The sequence below is a fragment of the Petromyzon marinus genome, chromosome 1, assembly GCF_048934315.1.
Source record: "Petromyzon marinus isolate PM22_M1 ecotype Great Lakes invasive population chromosome 1, UKy_Petmar_22M1.pri1.0, whole genome shotgun sequence".
Lineage (NCBI taxonomy): Eukaryota > Metazoa > Chordata > Hyperoartia > Petromyzontiformes > Petromyzontidae > Petromyzon > Petromyzon marinus.
In genome coordinates this window covers 753,834-775,049 of record NC_133667.1, presented here as the reverse complement: position 1 = coordinate 775,049, position 21,216 = coordinate 753,834, and the positions used below count along the sequence as shown (strand labels likewise).

Sequence of the window (21,216 nt, the reverse complement as noted above, 5' to 3'; positions counted from 1 at the left end):
CTTACCTGCTTACAACTCCTCACTTACTAACTCCTTACTTACTAACAAGTCCTTACTAACAACTCCCTACTTACTAACAGATCCTTACTTACCGACAACTCCTTGCTTACTAACAAGTCCTTACTAACTCCTTACTTACTAACAACTCCTTACTTACTAACAACTCCTTACTCGCTAACAACTCCTTACTCACTAACTCCTTACTTACTAACAACTCCTTACTTACTAACTCCTTACTTATTAACAACTCCTCTATCATTTTTCATTGCTGGAGGCGTTGCCCCCCCGTACCTGAAAATCCTGGCTCCTCCATTGCGCGCAAACTCCAAACATATAGCGGGCGTAGGTTGTCAGGATCGAAACCACGACCTCGTTGGTACAGGAAGGGCGAAGTCGCTAACATCTCCCCACCGCGGCTCCCCTGACATCAGCTGTCTGCAGGAGATCTCACACTGGGCACCTGCACAGGCTGTGTGTGTGCGTGCGTGGGTCAAGTTTCGAGACGATTTTGTTTACCCAGGCGAGAATTCAGGTGACCAGTACCAACGAGTCTCGTTTTGCGAGAGTGGTCTGGGCGCGTTCGCCTGCCGGCAAGGGGTCAGGAATTGCGTTGTATCATCCGAATTTAGGAGTTTGCGGGCAAGTTTTCGAATTTGGCGAACTCTTGCCAATGACGGCAATGGATATTTAACTTGTGCAGTGAACATCCCTGTCAACCCCTTATCAGTGCCCTACCTTATTACAGACCAATTCAGACCTTATTGATCCCCCTGTGCCCTTATACATCTCAACGTTAATCCTACAAAGTGCCATCACAAGTGAGAAACACAAATAGACAACAAAATTGTTTTATTTTTGCCCGTATTGAATCGGTTGTACGCCCTACGAACCTAAAAACTTAATTTCCCCGTACAAGAATACGGGTAAGCCGTATGGGCTGGCAGGTATGCGTGAAGCAGACGACGCATGTTTACAAGTGGTGATTGCGCCGGCAGTAATAATCCGGGCGGATGCTGGATTCGAACCGCTACCGCTGGGCCACGTCGCCATCAGCAGCGTGTGGGACTTCCACATCGACCTGGCACGTGGTGGAGAAAACACGGTCACGGACGAGAATGGTTGTGAATTTAAATCCTGGTTGGAGGGGGTGGCCCATCCTCTCGGCCAATCATCCCCTGCAAAGTTGATAAAAAAAAAATTGGGGTTACCACTTTGTGGGTAAGTCAACAGTTGTTGTCCGACAATATTTAACATTTGTAAGACGCGTTTCAATCCGTACATCCCCCAATTCGCGCCGTGTTTGGAAAACAAGATATAAACAGACCCTGCAGGGTGACCATCCAGAAACTAGGGGATTTAAAGGCCAGTATAAAGCGGTGAGTGTTCAAGACACACTTAAATATACATATCTACGGCGAGCCTCTTCGCTCCGATAGGAATGTGCAATGTCCACCACCTCTGGCGCTGTAGGACTGCAAACAGGACACAGAGCACCCGCAGTGAGTGCCCGAAAGCTCGTTCGGACCGGAAATCGCTGACCTCACTTTGACTCGAAGCGCACTTGGAATAACGATCGCATCGCCGGCAATCAGTCAATGCAGTAATTTAACAGGCAGGAGGAATTGACTGCAAGCCACCCGTGGTCTTGAACGTGAAGCTGACAGGGCCATGCCTGGTTGCTCACAGCTGCGCTGACGTAAACCGATTTGTCATTGCTCACGTATTTGTTTTCATGAGGCTACGGGAGGGGGGGGGGGTGCTCCATTGGAGACGGAGAAGGCTGCGGAGGCAGTTGAAAGGAGTCACGATTCCATTCCTGTTTTGCGCTAAGTAGTTGTCTGTCAGTGATGCAGCCTCACTGATGAACGGACGAAATTCCTGCAGTCCGGAAGGGCGGTGGCAGTGGTTAACATCTTTGCCTCACGGCAAGAAGGGCCTTGGGGTTCCGATTCCCAGTCAACACTGGTTGCTCGTATTTGTGTGAAGTCATTGTACGCGCTGTGAAGAAGGATCATTGCCCGAAACGAGCCCAATTACGAGTCTCTCTCACTCACTCAAGACGCTCACTCAGAGACTCACTCACACGCGCTCACCCTCCCTTGCAGGAAAGCCTCACCGAATCTCAACTCTTGTCCAGGAGGGTCCTGCCACGTGTTCACAGCAGGGGGCGATGTTGCGATGTGCAATTGGGGACATTTGCAACGTTGCGACGTTGAGTAGGCCGAATACCGGGCACATTGCGTGTCGTTATCTTGCGATGTTGGGGGAAAACCCATGCAGAAGAAGGGGGCAGGACATCCAAATGCCACACAGACCCTCTCATTCAGATACCTGCAGCACGTATACGCACGTATGCTGAACTCCTTTCGCACCGCACGTAGCCAACCGCGCTAATCGGGGGTGCGGCGGGAAGGACGACGAACTTAAGACCAAAAAAACGTCTCGAAAGGCATTAGCGGAGAGGGAGAACATTTAAACCCCACCGAGGAAATACGCCGCGAGACAGGCTTCGAGCCGAGGGCCCTTCTTGTTGTGCGTCGCAAGCACCGCCATCACCACTCTGACCCTCGAGGGCCTCCCCGCGTCACCTGCTTAATAATCACCGTGTAGCATGTTTTTGTAGAAAACAAATACTGTTTATTATACACTATTATATGCACCATCGTCAGCCCAGGACACAATCGATACAAGAGTACTGTGTAAAGATATAGATTTCATTTAAAATAACTAAATATAGGTAATGTGTGAGTGGGGAGGGAGAAAAAGCACCAAGTAATTCCATCCTCAAAACGAATCTTGTGACCAATGTGAAAAGCATGAAACATAAATAAATAACGTTAATAATATTCTGAAAGGAACCAAAAAAAAATTGCTCTGTACAAAAGACAATAGGAGAGAGAAAAAAACTTCGTAAAACAATAGTTTACATTGTATCTTTACTTGCAAATTAATAATTTACACAGCCATTCCGTTCTTTGGTAGACTACAGTACAATAAATATTTGGCAAAAAACTAAAACACACCACATATTCGTATCTGTACCATATTTATTTTGATTATAAAAAAAAGAGTTTAACTTTATCGTCCAATTTTATTCGTATTAAAATTCACATTGGTCACTGCGCACAGAAGCCTCGAGCGAGGGTGACCCTCCATGCCCACGGTTGACCTCAAACTGGCGGCTCCACAGTTCGCCGCGGGGCTAGGGTTCGGGAGTAGTGAAATCTCCTCGCCCCATCGCCCCACGCGCGCGTACGTGTGTGTGTGTGTGCGCGCGCGTACGTGTGCGTGCGCGTGCGTTTCTCGCTCGGACACGCTTCCGGCACGCCGGCACGATGTTTACTGCAGTCAAAACGTCCCCAGACCGGTCACAAAAATACCGGGCCGGGGGGCACCACCACTTGGCCGCCACTTTGGCGTCAACGTGACGTTGGCGTGGCGACGTTTCCGGCGTACGCGACCGCACGAAATCGGGGAAAATGAACGGATTCGCGAGCTTAGGGGGTCCCACATTCATCGACATCAGTGGGGCGCGCGCCACGCACGCCGCTAACCGCTGTCGACTGTAATCGTCGCACTGGGCCCCATGCGCGCTCATTTCTCCCACGCTAAGCGGGAGGCAGCTATTGGTGCAACACGCGGGGACAACTTTTCTGCATGCCCATCAGCACCATCGAACGGTGGCTGGCGCTAAGCCAGCTCACAACCGGCGCCATTATGGGCTACCGTTATATATTTTTTTATTCTGCTTGGTTTTTACTGCAGGAGAGCCTCACCGCGTCTCAAGACTGCTTTTCAGGAGGGCCCTACCGAGTTTTCGCAGTTGTGGAGGCGCGATGTTGCCAAGTGTAAAATCCTCGTCAGTCCAGTCATCAATGTCCCCCCCCCTGCTGCCATGTGCCTCTGGGAGCCCTGTGTATGGAGAGGACTGCTGCCTGTACACGCAGGGTGGGGACCTCGCTGGAGCACTTGCGATGATGGGTCTCTTCCTCATTGTCAGCTTTATTGTTGTTGCCTTTAGGCAAAGTGCCAATGGTGGTCTAGACAAGGCTGAGAGCTTCTGTACGTGCACTGCTGAACGACCTGAATGCGTGCGTGTTGCTAAAGCCAGTTTTGTTTTCTTTCCGGCCTGCACGAATGTTTCTGTTCTGACGGCTGTTTCTCATCTTTTGCAGATTAAAGACGTGAACCCGCCACCGTCCCGCGCTGCAGCTGCTGCCCGGCTCCAGGCCTGACCGCTCGCCCGCTCGGCCGACCACTACCGATCAGGCCGTGCCCGACGGACGCCCTCCCGCTACGCCCTCCTCGGCAAGTTTGACGAATCGTCCCAATTTAGGGGCTGAGCCTCATCCGGTTCGCGACCGCGTACGAGCACGTGCGGGGCCGCGCGGCATGAACAGGGCCAGCCAAAGATTCCCGGAGGCCCAGGATCGCCACGCCTGTTCGTCAGCAACACAAACGGAGGCGAGTCGTGGGGGCCTTTGTGTGGCGGCACGGCCGCGCGATAGCCGGCACGAGGAGACGCGAGCCCCACTCGCCGGTCACGATGGCTCCGTGCGGACACCTTCACGATGCTACTCGTGTTCACGAGGACCCTTTCCGACGCCGGCATATCCGAGCCGTGTAATACGTGCGCTGGGACGTGGTATCACCGCGTCGGCTACGCACGTCCCCACTCGCCCGTTGCGTGTGACATTAAAACGGCGGAAGACCTGGCGCACAGCGTGTGACGACAGTGGCACGGCTCGGCTCATGCAGTGGAAAAAGGTTCGACTCCTGCCACAGCCCACGAGGCCACGTTAACCCCACAGCCGGGTTTCACGTCGCGGCAGCTAAGTGCAGCGCTTCAAGTCGGTTCCATCATCGTCATCATCAGCCACGATCCATCCATCTATTGATAGATCATCAGTTGGGGGGTGGATGGGAGGGGCGGGAGGCTGTGGGGGAGACCGGGGAAAGGTTGGGGATCCGTGCGTGCGTGCATTAACACTGTGCCCGTGTGCAAGTCACTCCCCAGATGGAGCGATAATAAAAAGCGCTGGTACACAAACGCCCCTCAAAGTCAACGGCGGAATTAGCATGTGTAACGAAAATTAGTTAGTGTAAAAAAAAAAAAGAACATCCCGCTACCGCTGAAAAGGGCAGGGCGTTTAACCGACGTAACGTATTGCTTCTCCTGGAAGTGTTATAGAAACGCTGATCGAGCGCGTGGGCTCGTTAATGCTGTTGTTGTCGGTCAGTGCATGAGATTATTAAGGAAAGGTAATCGTGACGATAATAATAATTATAACAACTATAACAAAATATTGAGAAAGCGGCCGTATTGCTTCATACGAAATGTAAAAATGCGCCCCGGCGTTTCGCGAGGAACGGAAAAAAAACCCAAAACGACTGAAAACACTTGAGGTCTGTAGAGAATCTCCAGGGGCCGAACGCCGCCCTCTCTGGGCCCCCGCCGCCCGGCAGCGCGACAGCCGGAGGAGAACCGCGAGGCGAGCGCCCGGAAAAAAGCCAAAAGGAGTAAAAAAAAAAATAGAGAATAATAACAATAAAAAAATTGGCGGAAGACATTCCAAGCGTGCCGATCGTCTTCGGTAAAGCCAGACGGCAAATTGCAAAGAGGCTCAAATCGATGCTCGTTATCCCATCAGCTGCCATCGCGTTTTCCAAACTCCCAGCAGCACGGTTCGCGAAGAAGACGCGGCGACGGCGTCGCTCGTGCCGAGCCCCCCCCCAGCGTGGAGCCCCCCAGCGAGGAGCCCCCCAACGTCGAGCCCCCTGCGTGGAGCCCCCCGTGCCCGGGATCCACGTCGCACGAGAGCGCGCCGAGCCGACCGTGCGGTCAACGTGAAGCCTCGGGTTTTCGTGTTTTGTTTGCGTTAAGTAAAATTTCACCTCCATTCGACATCCATCCTTTTTGTCATTCAAGTGCTGCTGTGCGGAATACATTATTATTATTATTATTCGCGAACTCGCACGATCGCTCCTCGCAGGTTCGATCCGAGTCCGGTCCATTCGCATTTCCCCCGGGTCGGAAATCCGTCAATTCGGCCGACGTCGCGGTCCGGCTGGCCTCCGGGAGATCCCCACCGCGCGCGTAACGTCGACGGTGAAAGCCCCGGCGCCTCGTGCGACGACGCCCCCCCCCCACCACCCCACCCCCAGCCCCCCGCGTCTCCCACCGTCCGCACCGGAGATTCGGAAAAAATCCAGCGTCTTCCAAACTCGCCTTCCAAAACGTATTTTCTTTTCGTCCCGCTACACGGGTCACCGATTCGCTTCTCCGCTCGGTCAGAAGCCTCTCCCTCCTCCCCGGCGATGCAGGGCGAACTCGGCCTGAAAATTAGCACCTGGCCTGGCGTCCGCAAGCACCGCGGTCGGGGCGGGAGAAACGAGGCCTTCCACGCGGCGGTGGCGGCGGCGGTGACGGCGGTGACGGCGGTGACGGCAGTGGCGGTGACGACGGTGGTGGCGGCGGTGGAGAAATCCCAAATGCCGCCGCACGGTTTAGCGGAACGGCCTTCCCGCCCTCGCTCTCTCCATCCATCCATCTCGCCCGCCCGCCCGCCCGCCCGCTCGGTCGCCCGCCACGGCGGCCCCTCGACTCCGGTCTCCGGACACGACCGGCCGGTAAAACCCCGCTCCCACTGCTGCTACCGCCGCGGTGAGCGTCAGTACCCTTGGCAGGTCTTGCAGCACATCTGCCGGAAGTAGGCCCTGCCGCAGAACTTGAACTTGAGCACGAGGGGGCAGTAGGCAACCTTGTTGACGTCCTTGCATTCTGGAGGGAGTAAGGGGGGGTGGGGGGCAGGAACGAACACGTTAGGTCCCCACGTCCTATCCTGACCTTGAGATTTCTAACGGGCCTGGCCGTGTGTGGCCCAGTGCACGGCACGCGCCGGTCCTGGGGGAACGTCTTATGCCGTATCGGACGTTCCGTGTTCCCCCCTCTCGTTCCCGATCGGTGAGGTTCCTACGCTTGCGGTGAAGGATAAAATTTGTTTCACAAACGACGTTTCGCTCCATGTGCCTGCGCGGCTCTTTCGGTGGGGGAGTGGCGGGGGGGGGGGGCGGGTTAATGTGATCCGAACGAGAACGGAATGTTCGTTTCCTGCTGCTGAAGCTCGCGGCACGCGGAGCGGAACGTGGGAGCGGAGCGGAACGTGGGAGCGGAGATCTCCCAGCCGCCCTGCTACCACATGAGAGTGGCGTTCGGCGGCCACCGTTGTGGACAACGTGTGGCACAACCCTAGACACACCTACACGTCGCTATGGTTACGATGGCGATTAAGACGACGATGAGAACAATGACGATGACGATTATTATTATAACGATCACGATGATGACGATGATTTTGATGATGACAATTATGATAATGATTACGATGATGACGATGACCACGATGACAATGATGATGACGACGACGACGATTATGACGACGTCGACGATGATTATAATGATCGTGATGATGACGACGACGATGATGACAATCACGATCACGCGACTCACCCTCGGAGGTGTTGACGGGCCCCCCATCACACTTGACCTCGCACTGCTGCATGGGGGGCGGCCGCAGGGCCTCGGGGCACTCGGCCGACGGGTGGCCCGAGTGCGACACGCACGTCACGCTGCGCTTCTGCTGTCCAACGCCGCACTGCGCCGAGCACTGTGGGTGGGTGGGTGGGGGGGGGGGGGTTGCGGGAACACGTGGTGTGCGCGCGGGAGAGAGTTATACCGGGGCAGGCGATGTGATGCTGCCGCCACCACTGCTTCCTGTGGTGGCGGTGGTGCAGGAAGTGGTGGTGATGGTGGTGGCGGGAAATCGTGGCGGTGGTGCCGGAAGTGGTGGCGGTGGCGGTGGGAAATCGTGGCGGTGGTGCCGGAAGTGGTGGTGATGGTGGTGGCGGGAAATCGTGGCGGTGGTGCCGGAAGTGGTGGCGGTGGCGGTGGGAAATCGTGGTGGTGGTGCCGGAAGTGGTGGCGGTGGCGGTGGGAAATCGTGGCGGTGGTGCCGGAAGTGGTGGTGGCGGTGGGAAATCGTGGTGGTGGTGCCGGAAGTGGTGGCGGTGGTGGCGGGAAATGGTGGCGGTGGTGCCGGAAGTGGTGGCGGTGGCGGTGGGAAATCGTGGTGGTGGTGCCGGAAGTGGTGGCGGTGGCGGTGGGAAATCGTGGCGGTGGTGCCGGAAGTGGTGGTGGCGGTGGGAAATCGTGGTGGTGGTGCCGGAAGTGGTGGCGGTGGTGGCGGGAAATGGTGGCGGTGGTGCAGGAAGTGGCGGCGGCAGGAAGTGGCGGCGGTGGCGGCGGCAGGCAGTGGCGGCGGTGTCGGCTCACCGGGCCCCAGTCACCGGGCACCCAGCGTGGCGGCGGGCACTTTGCGAGCGAGCAACGCATGCGGGCGGCGGGTTTGCTGCCCTCGGTGCACTGCGACGGCGCCAGCACGCGGCTCAGGTCGCTGCTCTTGCACTGAACCACGCGGTGCTTGTACCCCGGGCCGCAGCGCGGCGCGCACTGCGGGGCAAGCGGGCGCAGGAGGCAGGGGGGGCGGCGAACGGACAAACAACGACCGCATGAGAGGGCGATCAGAGGGATGGATGGACGAATGATCCAATGCGCGAATAAGCAAAGAAACGATCGCGCGAACGAGCGATTAAACAAGGAAAGGGCAGCTGTCCCTGTCTGTGAAAAAGAGCTTCATGGCTCATCGCATTCTTCCGGTCTAAAAAAAGATTCTGATTCTAAAGAGTCTGCCTCGTCACCTGTCCTGCAAGGGGACATTCGCCTGCTGCCAGTAGGGGTGGGGGGGGGGGGGGGGGTGACCGCTCCTGTTGCTGCTGCAGCTGCTGCAGCTGCTGCGGCGCAACGTTCGAATTGTCTCCCCTTGCGAACGGCGTCACGGGATCAGTCACGCGCTCCGCGAGCGAAGCAGACGGCCGCGTGGCAGCGCCGCCGCTGCTGCTCGCCGCCGCAGCGTTAACCGGGGCGGCCGGGCGGATTCGGATCCTTGCCGGGCAAGGATTCGACGTTCATTCGCTTTATGCCGCGGCCGGAGCCGGGGGGCCGTGTCGCCGCCCCTTCGCGCGCGGGGATTTTAACCCCGACGATCTCCCCCGAGCCCGAGGCCCAGGGTCACGGGGCCGGACCAAGAGGAGGGCACGGACTTGGGGGGCCGAGCCTCGGCCGCCGTCGCGCTCCCCGACTGCCCGTCGATCCACGCTCGTTTGCGAACGTCGGGGCGACTAACTCCCGTCGCGAACCATCCCACCGCGCGCGACGAGAAGATTTTGCCACGTCCGACGCCGACGGCCACCCCCCCCCCCCCCCGCCCTCCCGCCCTCCCCCCGATCGGATTCTCGCCGGCGCGCAATCGAAGCCGCGGCTCGGGGCCGCCCGTCACCTCGGACCACTCCTGCGCCGCCCATCGGGGCGGGCAGGTGCGGTTGGCGCACGGCTCGCGGTCGGCCGGACGGTGGGTGAGGCAGCGCGCGGCGTCGAGCGCCTCCTGCTCGGCGGGCCCCACGGCGCGCACGCACGCCACGGTGCGCGTGCGAGCGCCGCCGTCGCACGTGCGGCTGCACTCGGACCACTCGCCGATCAGCCACCTGCGAGAGGGGGGGGAGGGGGGTGAGCGTGGTAGGGAGGGGGGGGGGGGGAGACGCACGACTCGTGTTAACGTTTTACTTGTTTGTCCAGGAGCAGCCACGCTGGGTCGACGGAACATTGTTGCTCGGGAGGCTGCCGCCGCCGCCGCCGCCGCCGCCGCTTCTGCGTTGGGTTTTTATTCGTAAGATGTTCCCCGCCGATCAATAGTGACTCGTGCTTTAATCTTACTATTGTTGTGCCACGCGGGAGGAGGAAAAGCGGAGCAGCGGGAGAAAACCCCACGCAGGGCATCGGGGAGAGAGAACATTCAAACTCCACGCGCACTTACAAAAGACAAAGATCCCCCGTGTAGCCTCTACTATTGGGGCAAGTGCTGTTAGCGAGCAGCACCTATGAAGGCCGGCACGGCACACGAGGGGGTGGGTGGCCAGAACCACGCCCGGCCGCCTTCGTCTCCCCAGTTGCGATGTTTACTACACACCGCACCGGGTGACTCATTTGAGGCCGAGTCGACCTAGGGTAGGCCCAGGACCGGTTCAGATAATCGCCACCGGTGTTGGCCGTGAGCGGGAATCGAACCCGGGTCGCCGGGTTCGTAGCGCCGCTCCGCACTCGCTCCCACACTCCTCCCACACTCCCACGCTTACAAACACTCGCTCTCACACTCCTCCCGCACTCCCACGCTTACAAACACTCGCTCTCAATCTCACACCCGCGCTCGCACTGACCCCCCGCACAGAAAAAGCGGCCCCCCGAGTCTGGAATCGAACCCCGGGGGGGGCGCTTCCTGCTGCGAGGTTGCGTGGCGGCAATGGGCCCGCGGTGACGCGGGCGGGCGGGCGGACTCACTCGGGGGGGGCGGACTCACTCGGGGGGGCAGGGCTCGGTGCTGCACGGCCGCTGCGGCTCGTGGGGCCTGGCGTCGGCGTCGCAGTGGCTCCCCTGCACCGTGCTGGCGTCGTCCACGCGCCGGCACGCCGCCTCGCGCTGCTGCAGGCCTGCGCCGACAACGCACCGCACTCACAGCTGCACCGCCGCACTCACAGCTGCATCGCCGCGCTCACAGCTGCATCGCCGCGCTCACAGCTGCATCGCCGCACTCACAGCTGCATCACCGCACTCACAGCTGCATCACCACACTCACAGCTGCCTCACCGCGCTCACAGCTGCATCGCCGCACTAACAGCTGCATCACCGCGCTCACAGCTGCATCGCCACACTCACAGCTGCATTACCGCACTCACAGCTGCCTCACCGCGCTCACAGCTGCCTCACCGCGCTCACAGCTGCCTCACCGCGCCCACAGCTGCATCACCACACTCACAGCTGCATCACCGCACTCACAGCTGCACCACACTCACAGCTGCATCACCGCACACGCCGGCGTGCACCGCACTCACAGCTGCATCACCACACTCACAGCTGCATCACCACACTCACAGCTACATCACCACACTCACAGCTGCATCACCGCGCTCACAGCTGCATCACCGCACTCACAGCTGCATCACCGCGCTCACAGCTACATCACCACACTCACAGCTGCATCACCACACTCACAGCTGCATCGCCGCACTCACAGCTGCATTACCGCACTCACAGCTGCATCGCCGCACTCACAGCTGCATCGCCGCACTCACAGCTGCATCACCGCACTCACAGCTGCATCACCACACTCACAGCTGCATCACCGCACTCACAGCTGCATTACCGCACTCACAGCTGCATCACCGCACTCACAGCTGCATCACCACACTCACAGCTGCCTCACCGCGCTCACAGCTGCCTCACCGCGCTCACAGCTGCATCACCACACTCACAGCTGCATCACCGCACTCACAGCTGCCTCACCGCGCTCACAGCTGCCTCACCGCGCTCACAGCTGCCTCACCGCGCTCACAGCTGCATCACCACACTCACAGCTGCATCACCGCACTCACAGCTGCATCGCCGCACTCACAGCTGCATCACCACACTCACAGCTGCATCACCACACTCACAGCTGCATCACCACACTGACAGCTGCCTCACCACACTCACAGCTGCATCGCCGCACTCACAGCTGCATCACCGCACTCACAGCTGCATCACCACACTCACAGCTGCATCACCGCACACGCCGGCGTGCACCGCACTCACAGCTGCATCGCCGCACTCACAGCTGCATCACCACACTCACAGCTGTATCACCACACTCACAGCTGCCTCACCGCGCTCACAGCTGCATCACCGCACTCACAGCTGCATCACCGCACTCACAGCTGCATCACCGCACTCACAGCTGCATCACCACACTCACAGCTGCATCACCGCACTCACAGCTGCATCACCGCACTCACAGCTGCACCACCGCACTCACAGCTGCATCACCGCACTCACAGCTGCCTCACCACACTCACAGCTGCATCACTGCACACGCCGGCATGCACCGCACTCACAGCTGCATCACCGCACTCACAGCTGCACCACCGCACTCACAGCTGCCTCACCACACTCACAGCTGCATCACCACACTCACAGCTGCATCACCGCACTCACAGCTGCATCACCGCACTCACAGCTGCATCACCGCACTCACAGCTGCATCACCGCACTCACAGCTGCATCACCTCACTCACAGCTGTATCACCGCACTCACAGCTGCCTCGCCGCACTAACAGCTGCACCACCACACTCACAGCTGCCTCGCCACACTCACAGCTGCATCACCACACTCACAGCTGCATCACCGCACTCACAGCTGCATCACCACACTCACAGCTGCCTCACCGCACTCACAGCTGCATCACCACACTCACAGCTGCACCACCACACTCACAGCTGCCTCACCGCACTCACAGCTGCATCACCACACTCACAGCTGCATCACCGCACTCACAGCTGCACCACCACACTCACAGCTGCACCACCACACTCACAGCTGCACCACCACACTCACAGCTGTACCACCACACTCACAGCTGCACCACCACACTCACAGCTGCCTCACCACACTCACAGCTGCACCACCACACTCACAGCTGCACCACCACACTCACAGCTGCCTCACCACACTCACAGCTGCATCACCACACTCACAGCTGCATCACCACACTCACAGCTGCATCACCACACTCACAGCTGCATCACCACACTCACAGCTGCCTCACCACACTCACAGCTGCCTCACCATACTCACAGCTGCACCACCACACTCACAGCTGCCTCACCACACTCACAGCTGCATCACCACACTCACAGCTGCATCACCACACTCACAGCTGCATCACCACACTCACAGCTGCATCACCACACTCACAGCTGCATCACCACACTCACAGCTGCCTCACCGCACTCACAGCTGCATCACCACACTCACAGCTGCACCACCACACTCACAGCTGCCTCACCGCACTCACAGCTGCATCACCACACTCACAGCTGCATCACCGCACTCACAGCTGCATCACCACACTCACAGCTGCACCACCACACTCACAGCTGCATCACCGCACTCACAGCTGCACCACCACACTCACAGCTGCATCACCACACTCACAGCTGCATCACCGCGCTGCACCACCACACTCACAGCTGCACCACCACACTCACAGCTGCACCACCACACTCACAGCTGCCTCACCACACTCACAGCTGCATCACCGCGCTCACAGCTGCATCACCACACTCACAGCTGCATCACCACACTCACAGCTGCCTCACCGCACTCACAGCTGCATCACCGCACTCACAGCCGCCTCACCACACTCACAGCTACATCACCACACTCACAGCTGCATCACCACACTCACAGCTGCATCACCACACTCACAGCTGCACCACCACACTCACAGCTGCCTCACCGCACTCACAGCTGCATCACCACACTCACAGCTGCATCACCGCACTCACAGCTGCATCACCACACTCACAGCTGCACCACCACACTCACAGCTGCATCACCGCACTCACAGCTGCACCACCACACTCACAGCTGCATCACCACACTCACAGCTGCATCACCGTGCTGCACCACCACACTCACAGCTGCACCACCACACTCACAGCTGCACCACCACACTCACAGCTGCCTCACCACACTCACAGCTGCATCACCGCGCTCACAGCTGCATCACCACACTCACAGCTGCATCACCACACTCACAGCTGTCTCACCGCACTCACAGCTGCATCACCGCACTCACAGCTGCCTCACCACACTCACAGCTACATCACCACACTCACAGCTGCATCACCACACTCACAGCTGCACCACCACACTCACAGCTGCATCACCGCACTCACAGCTGCCTCACCGCACTCACACCTGCATCACCACACTCACAGCTGCATCACCACACTCACAGCTGCATCACCACACTCACAGCTGCATCACCGCACTCACAGCTGCCTCACCACACTCACAGCTGCCTCGCAGCACTCACAGCACCGACTTCCGCGGAGGATGGCGGTGATGATGACCGCCATAGTGGTGGGTGGCGATGACGGCGGTGGCGATGGTGACGATGGCCACGGCGGCGATGGCGACGACGGCGACGATGATTATGACGATAACAACGATGGCGAAGACGACGATGGCGACGCCAGTCTCACCCCCGGCGCAGGTGGCTGAGCAGGGCGACCACGGCGTGAGGTGCCAGCTGAAGGCCGCGGAGTCGACACGGCCGGGGCGGCTCGCCGGAACGTTGTAGCTGTACTCGACCCCCTTGTTCTGCTCCTGCAGTAGAACCTGGCGCCCCGGGTAACACGCGGCAGCAGCGGCAGCAGCAGCAACAACAACAACAGCGTCAACGCGGTGCCATCGGTCAATCGCCTCGGCCCATAGCACCTGGGCCTGTCCCGTGACCTCCTGCACCTAGCCTGGCACAACAGTCCACCCACAGCACCTGGGCCTGACCCAAGACCTCCTGCACCTAGCCTGGCACAACAATCAACCCATAGCACCTGGGTCTGACCCAAGACCTCCTGCACCTAGCCTGGCACAACAGTCAACCCATAGCACCTGGGCCTGTCCCGTGACCTCCTTGACGTTGCCCGGCACATCAGTGAACTGTGTGTCACACAGTGACGAAGAGTGGCTCGGTGGCGTGTGTGCGTGTGCGTGTACACGTGTGTGGATACACGTGTGTGTGTGTGTGTACGCGTGTGTGTGTGGAAGCCACCTGGTCTATCGCTCCGCACAAAGCTTCAGGTCTTCTCGGCCACGGTCATTCCCTCCCTTCTCTTCGCTTGCGAAACGTGGACCCCCCTCATGGAACATCTTCGCCAGTTAGAAACATTTAGGCTGGCCTGCCTACGATCCATCCTGGGTTTAACCAGGCTGGATTGTGTGAGAAGCTCACAAATCCTTGAAAGATCTGGGCAAGGTCCCATCGGTGAGCTCCTCCGGCGGGGAAGGCTGCATTGGCTGGGTCATGTAGCCCGCATGCCCAGCCTCCGCATGCCGAAACAGCTTTTGTTCGGCCGGATCGAGGGGGCTAAATGGGCGCGGTACGGGCTAGAGAAGAGATGGAGTGATGTGGTACAGGAGAACGTGAAGCTGAGTGGACTTGCCGATGACTGGTACCAGCGGTGCCCAGATCGGCCTCTGTGGAGGAGGCTCGTGAAGGATGCTACTGGGCAGTTGGAGGCAGTCACCCTCCAACAACAACGGAGGGCAGAGGAGCGACACTCACAACAACAAGCGGAGCGCCGGGTGGCTAAAGCACAGAAAGCTGGCACAGTAGGGGGCACAGGTGGTGCATCAGCCAGTCATCTCAGTAAGTCGACCCGTGGCACCTGGGTCTGCCCCGTGACCTCCTGCCAGCGGGCGTTCGACACGTCACGTGGCCTCAAGGTGCACATAGCCTGGCACAAGCGTCGTGGTGACGTCACGGCCACTTAGTGGCGAATGGCGGTTGTTGTTGTTGTGTGTGTACACGTGTGTGTGCACGCGGGGAGCGATAGTGTAGCGGTTAGCGCGCTGCGCTATGAACCTGGCGACCCGGGTTCGATTCCCGCTCACGGCCAACACCAGTGACGATTATCTGAAATGGTCCCGGGCCTCCCCTAGGTCGACTCAGCCTCAAATGAGTACCTGGTGCGGTGTGTAAACATTGCCACTAGGGAGACAAAGGCGGTCGGGCGTGGTGCTGGCCACCCACCCCTTCGTGTACCGTTCCGGCCTTCATAGGTGCTCGCTAACAGCACTTGCCTCTACAGTCTGTTAAGGCTATATGGGGGATCTTTATCTTTGTCTTTGTGTACGCGAGTGGGGAGCGGCAGTGTAGCGGTTAGCATGCTGTGCAACGGCGACCCGGGTTTCGATTCCCACTCAGGTCAACACCGGTGACGTTTATCTGAACCGGTCCCGGGCCTTCCCAAGGTCGACTCAGCCTCAAATGAGTCACCTGGTGCGGTGTGTAGTGAACATCGCCACTGGGGAGACAAAGGCGTACGGGCGTGGTGCTGGCCACCCACCCCCTCGCGTGCCGTTACCGGCCTTCGTAGGTGCTGCTCGCTAACAGCGCTTGCCCCGACAGTCTGCTAAGGCTACACGGGGGACCTTTGTCTTTGTGCGCGAGTGTGCGTGCGTCGTCACACCATGACGACGAGTGGCTCGCTGGTTGGCCCCAGCCCCTCCACGCTCTCCGGCTCGTCGGCCTCGCGCCGGTACGTGAACACCGTCCCGCCGGCCTGGAAGCGCCGCGGCCAGTCGATGGTCCACGCTCCGTTCAGGAAATACTCGCTCTCCGATTTCAGGGCTGTTACAACAACGACGATGACGTCGGTCAGTGAAGTTCCTGTGTCCCGCTGGCTTGCTCAGGGGAGCCTCGCGGCCTCCCTGTCAACTTGCGTCCGTTTGTTTCACACGTAGGAGGCTTTCGCGACCAATATCATCCATAATAGAGGATTTTTTTGGGTTAGACCGCCTAAATATATAAATGTGTGTCGTTAAAACCCACCAGATTTGGCCGTCGCCTGATGAAGCTGGCTGTAATTACTGGCGAAACGTCGTACTCAGATTGTAAATGTCGTGGCTTGGCTCTCCAACACACCGGTGTGCTGTACTAGTATACTACACTATATACTACACTACACACTACACTACATACTAGTGCTGTACTAGTATACTACACTATACACTACACTATACACTACATACTAGTGCTGTACTAATATGCTACACTATACACTACACTACACTATATACTACACTATACACTACACTACATACTAGTGCTGTACTAGTATGCTACACTATACACTACACTATACACTACACTACATACTAGTGCTGTACTAGTATACTACACTATACACTACACTATACACTACACTACACACTAGTGCTGTACTAGTTTATTACACTATACACTACACTATACACTACACTACACACTAGTGCTGCACTAGTGATGAATTAGCACGTTCTGTTTACGTGACAGCCCTTACTAGTTGGCTGTGTCGGGTGGTGGCGGGTTTGACGACACATTTATATATTTACGTGATCAAGCCCATTGCAGTGTTAGCATTGTTCAGCGTACAGACAAAGTTGCTGCCTGCTACGAGAACCGACGGCCCCAAAACACCGAACACATCACAGAGTCACTCGACTGGGATCACACCCAGCAGCGGGAGCAGCATCACCGCTCCCCACCACCAAAACCCTGGCAGGACCCTCCTGGACGAGACGCAGGAGACTCGGCGCGGCTTTCCTGGGCAAACGAGCAGAATGATAAAAATGACAACGATCACCGTATAAACAACAACGACGACAACAACGACGGCACCGACGCGTCTCACCGATGTAGTTTCTGGACACGGCGACTTCGCGGATGAGGATGTGCACGGCGCCGGCGGGGATGCGCGTCACCTCGTGGTACGCTGCGGTGGGGACGATGGCGGGGGTCAGAGCGAGGGCGAGTCAGACGTAGGCCGGCACCGGCCCAGCCGGCGCTGTCGCGAGAGAGAGACTCCTATCCTGGTCTCTCGACCGTGCGCCCCCCCTTCAACAGAAATCGGTCGACTTGAACTCGCTCCCCCCCCCCCCCCACCCCCCCGACGCCCGTGGGCATTAACCGGTGCAGCCCCGCCGGAATTCGAACCACGGAGTCCGTCTCGCCCCCCACGCTCGCCCCCCCCGCCCCCCGCCCCGCGCAAGGGACCGCACCGTTCCAGGGGAAGGAGTCGTTGAAGGTGCCGTGCACCGTGTCGCAGGCGCTGCCGTCACCGCCGCACACGCGGCACTTGTCCTCCACCGCGCTGGAGCCCAGGCGCCGGTCGCAGCCCACGTGCTGCTCAGGCCAGGCACGCACGCACGCACGCGCAAGGACACGCACGCGTGCGTTTGCGCAGGCACACGTGCGCGGAGGCGTACGGGACACGCGCATGCGAGGACACGCGCACGCACGACCCGGGGAACAGACATGAAAGGTGCGCACAGCGTGACCCCGTTTTATTTTTGAAACGTTATTAGTTTCGATATTTCACCTGGAAAATCTGTCGCGACGGAACGCATCGCGCTTGCACGGGCGTCCAGGGTGTCAGGCGTCATTGTCAACACACACACACACGCGCACACGCGCAGACACACTCGCTCACATACACGCTCACTCACACACCACAGACTTCACTCATTCACATACACACTCAACAAGCATACATACAGTGAGGGAAAAAAAGTATTTGATCCCCTGCTGATTTTGTACGTTTGCCCACTGACAAAGAAATGATCAGTCTATAATTTTAATGGTAGGTGTATTTGAACAGTGAAAGACAGAATAACAACAACAAAAATCATGAAAAACGCATGTCAAAAATGTTATGAATTGATTTGCATTTGAATGAGGGAAATACGTATTTGACCCCCTCTCAATCAGAAAGATTTCTGGCTCCCAGGTGTCTTTTATACAGGTAACGAGCTGAGATTAGGAGCACACTCTTAAAGGGAGTGCTCCTAATTTCAGCTTGTTACCTGTATAAAAGACACCTGTCCACAGAAGCAATCAATCAATCAGATTCCAAACTCTCCACCATGGTCAAGACCAAAGAGCTCTACAAGGATGTCAGGGACAAGATTGTAGACCTAAATAAGGCTGGAATGGGCTACAAGACCATTGCCAAGCAGCTTGGTGAGAAGGTGACAACAGTTGGTGCGATTATTCGCAAACGGAAGAAACACAAAAGAACTGTCAATCTCCCTCGGCCTGGGGCTCCATGCAAGATCTCACCTCGTGGAGTTGCAATAATCATGAGAACGGTGAGGAATCAGCCCAGAACTACACGGGAGGATCTTGTCAATGATCTCAAGGCAGCTGGGACCATAGTCACCAAGACAACAAATGGTAACACACTACGCCGTGAAGAACTGAAATCCTGCAGCGCTCGCAAGGTCCCCCTGCTCAAGAAAGCACATATACTTGCCCGTCTGACGTTTGCCAATGAACATCTGAATGATTCAGAGGACAACTCGGTGAAAGTGTTGTGGTCAGATGAGACCGAAATGGAGCTCTTTGGCATCAACTCAACTCGCCGTGTTTGGAGGAGGAGGAATGCTGCCTATGACCTCAAGAACACCATCCCCACCGTCAAACATTGAGGTGTAAACATGATGCTTTGGGGGTGTTTTTCTGCTAAGGGGACATGACAACTTAACCGCATGAAAGGGACGATGGACGGGGCCATGTACCGTCAAATCTTGGGTGAGAACCTCCTTCCCTCGGCCAGGGCATTGAAAATGGGTCGTGGATGGGTATTGCAGCATGACAATGACCCAACACATACGGCCAAGGCAACAAAGGAGTGGTTCAAGAAGAAGCACATTAAGGTCCTGGAGTGGCCTAGCCAGTCTCCAGACCTTAATCCCATAGAAAATCTGTGGAGGGAGCTGAAGGTTCGAGTTGCCAAACGTCAGCCTTGAAACCTTAATGACTTGGAGACGATCTGCAAAGAGGAGTGGGATAAAATGCCTCCTGAGATGTGTGCAAACCTGGTGGCTAACTACAAGAAACGTCTGACCTCTGTGATTGCCAACAAGGGTTTTGCCACCAAGTACTAAGTCATGTTTTGCAGATGGGTCAAATACTTATTTCCCTCATTAAAATGCAAATCAATTAATAACATTTTTGACATGAGTTTTTCCGGATTTTTTTGTTGCTTTCTGTCTCTCACTGTTCAAATAAACCTACCATTAAAATTATAAACTGATAATTTCTTTGTCAGTGGGCAAACGTACAAAATCAGCAGGGGATCAAATACTTTTTTCCCTCACTGTATGAAGGCCGGAACGGTACACGAGGGGGTGGGTGGCCAGCACCACGCCCAACCGCCTTTGTCGCCCCAGTGGCGATGTTTACACACCGCACCAGGTACTCATTTCAGGCTGAGTCGACCTAAGGGGAGGCCAAGGACCGGTTCAGATAATCGTCACCGGTGTTGGCCGTGAGCGGGAATCGAACCCGGGACGCCAGGTTCATAGCGCAGCGTGCTAACCGCTACACTACCGCTCCGCACACACACACTCACTCACACTCACTCACACACACTCACACTCACTCACTCACACACACACACAGACACACTCACACACTCACACACACACAGGCACGTAAACACTTGGCCCAACAGCCCGTGTAGGCTGCTACACGGGAGGGATCTCTATCATTGCGTGTGCGTGCGTGTGAGTGTGTGTGCACGCGCGTGTGCGTGCGTGCGTGGGGAGCGGTGGTGCAGCGGTTAACGCGCTACGCTACGAACCCGGCGACCCGAGTTCGATTCCTGCTCACGGCCAAAACCAATGTGACGATTACCTGTAGCGGCCCTGGGCGTCCTCTATGTCGACTCGGCCTCAAATGAGTACCTGATGCAGTGTGTAAAACATCGCCACTGGGGAGACAAAGGCGGCCGGGCGTGGTGCTGGCCACCCACCCCCTCGTGTGCCGTTCCGGCCTTCATAGGCGCTCGCTCGCAGCGCTTGCCCCAACAGTCTGTTACAGGCTACACGGGGGATCTTTGTCTTTGTGTGAGGTTGCTCGCTAACAGCGCTTGCCCCAACAGTCTGTTAAGGCTACACGGGGGATCTTCGCCTCTGCGCGCGCGTGCGTCTCACTCACGCGGCACTCCCCGTTGACGCAGATGTCGAGCGAGTCGGGGTCGCCGTGGCAACGCGTGCCGTCCACCACGGCGGGCGCGCGCTCCGTGTAGAAGTGGTATCCGTCCGCCAGGCAGCTGAGCGCACAGGGCTTCACCTGCGCTGTGGGGCCACGGGCAGCGCAACAAGCATCACCGCGCTGCTACGGGGCCCGGCTATGGGCCGGCTATGGGCCAGCTAAGGGAGCAGCTTTAGTTCAGCTATGGGCCCGGCTATGGGCCGGCTAAGGGACAGCTTTAGTTCAGCTATGGGCCAGCTAAGGGCCAGCTATGGGCCAGCTAAGGGCCAGCTTTAGTTCAGCTAAGGCCCGGCTATGGGCCAGCTAAGGGCCAGCTTTAGTTCAGCTATGGGCCAGCTAAGGGCCAGCTAAGGGCCAGCTAAGGGCCAGCTAAGGGCCAGCTAAGGGCCAGCTATGGGCCAGCTTTAGTTCAGCTATAGGCCAGATAAGGGCCAGCTATAGATCAGCTTCAGGCCAGCTATAGGC

At 57.7% G+C, this 21,216-nt stretch overlaps 1 protein-coding gene across 1 annotated transcript in view; it reads right to left on the bottom strand.

Moving 5' to 3' along the window:
* Window positions 1–2,614: 2,614 nt before the first annotated feature.
* The window catches only part of LOC116941938 (A disintegrin and metalloproteinase with thrombospondin motifs 6-like), a 71,189-nt gene continuing 52,587 nt past the window's right edge, over window positions 2,615–21,216 (bottom strand). The window contains exons 17-26 of the mRNA XM_032953347.2: window positions 20,695–20,834; window positions 17,754–17,877; window positions 17,387–17,467; window positions 16,184–16,344; window positions 14,195–14,330; window positions 10,470–10,599; window positions 9,396–9,600; window positions 8,333–8,509; window positions 7,511–7,667; window positions 2,615–6,781 (exon numbers count right to left, since the gene is read on the bottom strand). Of these exons, the coding sequence (XP_032809238.2) occupies window positions 6,672–6,781; window positions 7,511–7,667; window positions 8,333–8,509; window positions 9,396–9,600; window positions 10,470–10,599; window positions 14,195–14,330; window positions 16,184–16,344; window positions 17,387–17,467; window positions 17,754–17,877; window positions 20,695–20,834 (1,421 nt within the window). The 3' untranslated portion in view covers window positions 2,615–6,671. The remainder of the gene's footprint in view (window positions 6,782–7,510; window positions 7,668–8,332; window positions 8,510–9,395; window positions 9,601–10,469; window positions 10,600–14,194; window positions 14,331–16,183; window positions 16,345–17,386; window positions 17,468–17,753; window positions 17,878–20,694; window positions 20,835–21,216) is intronic.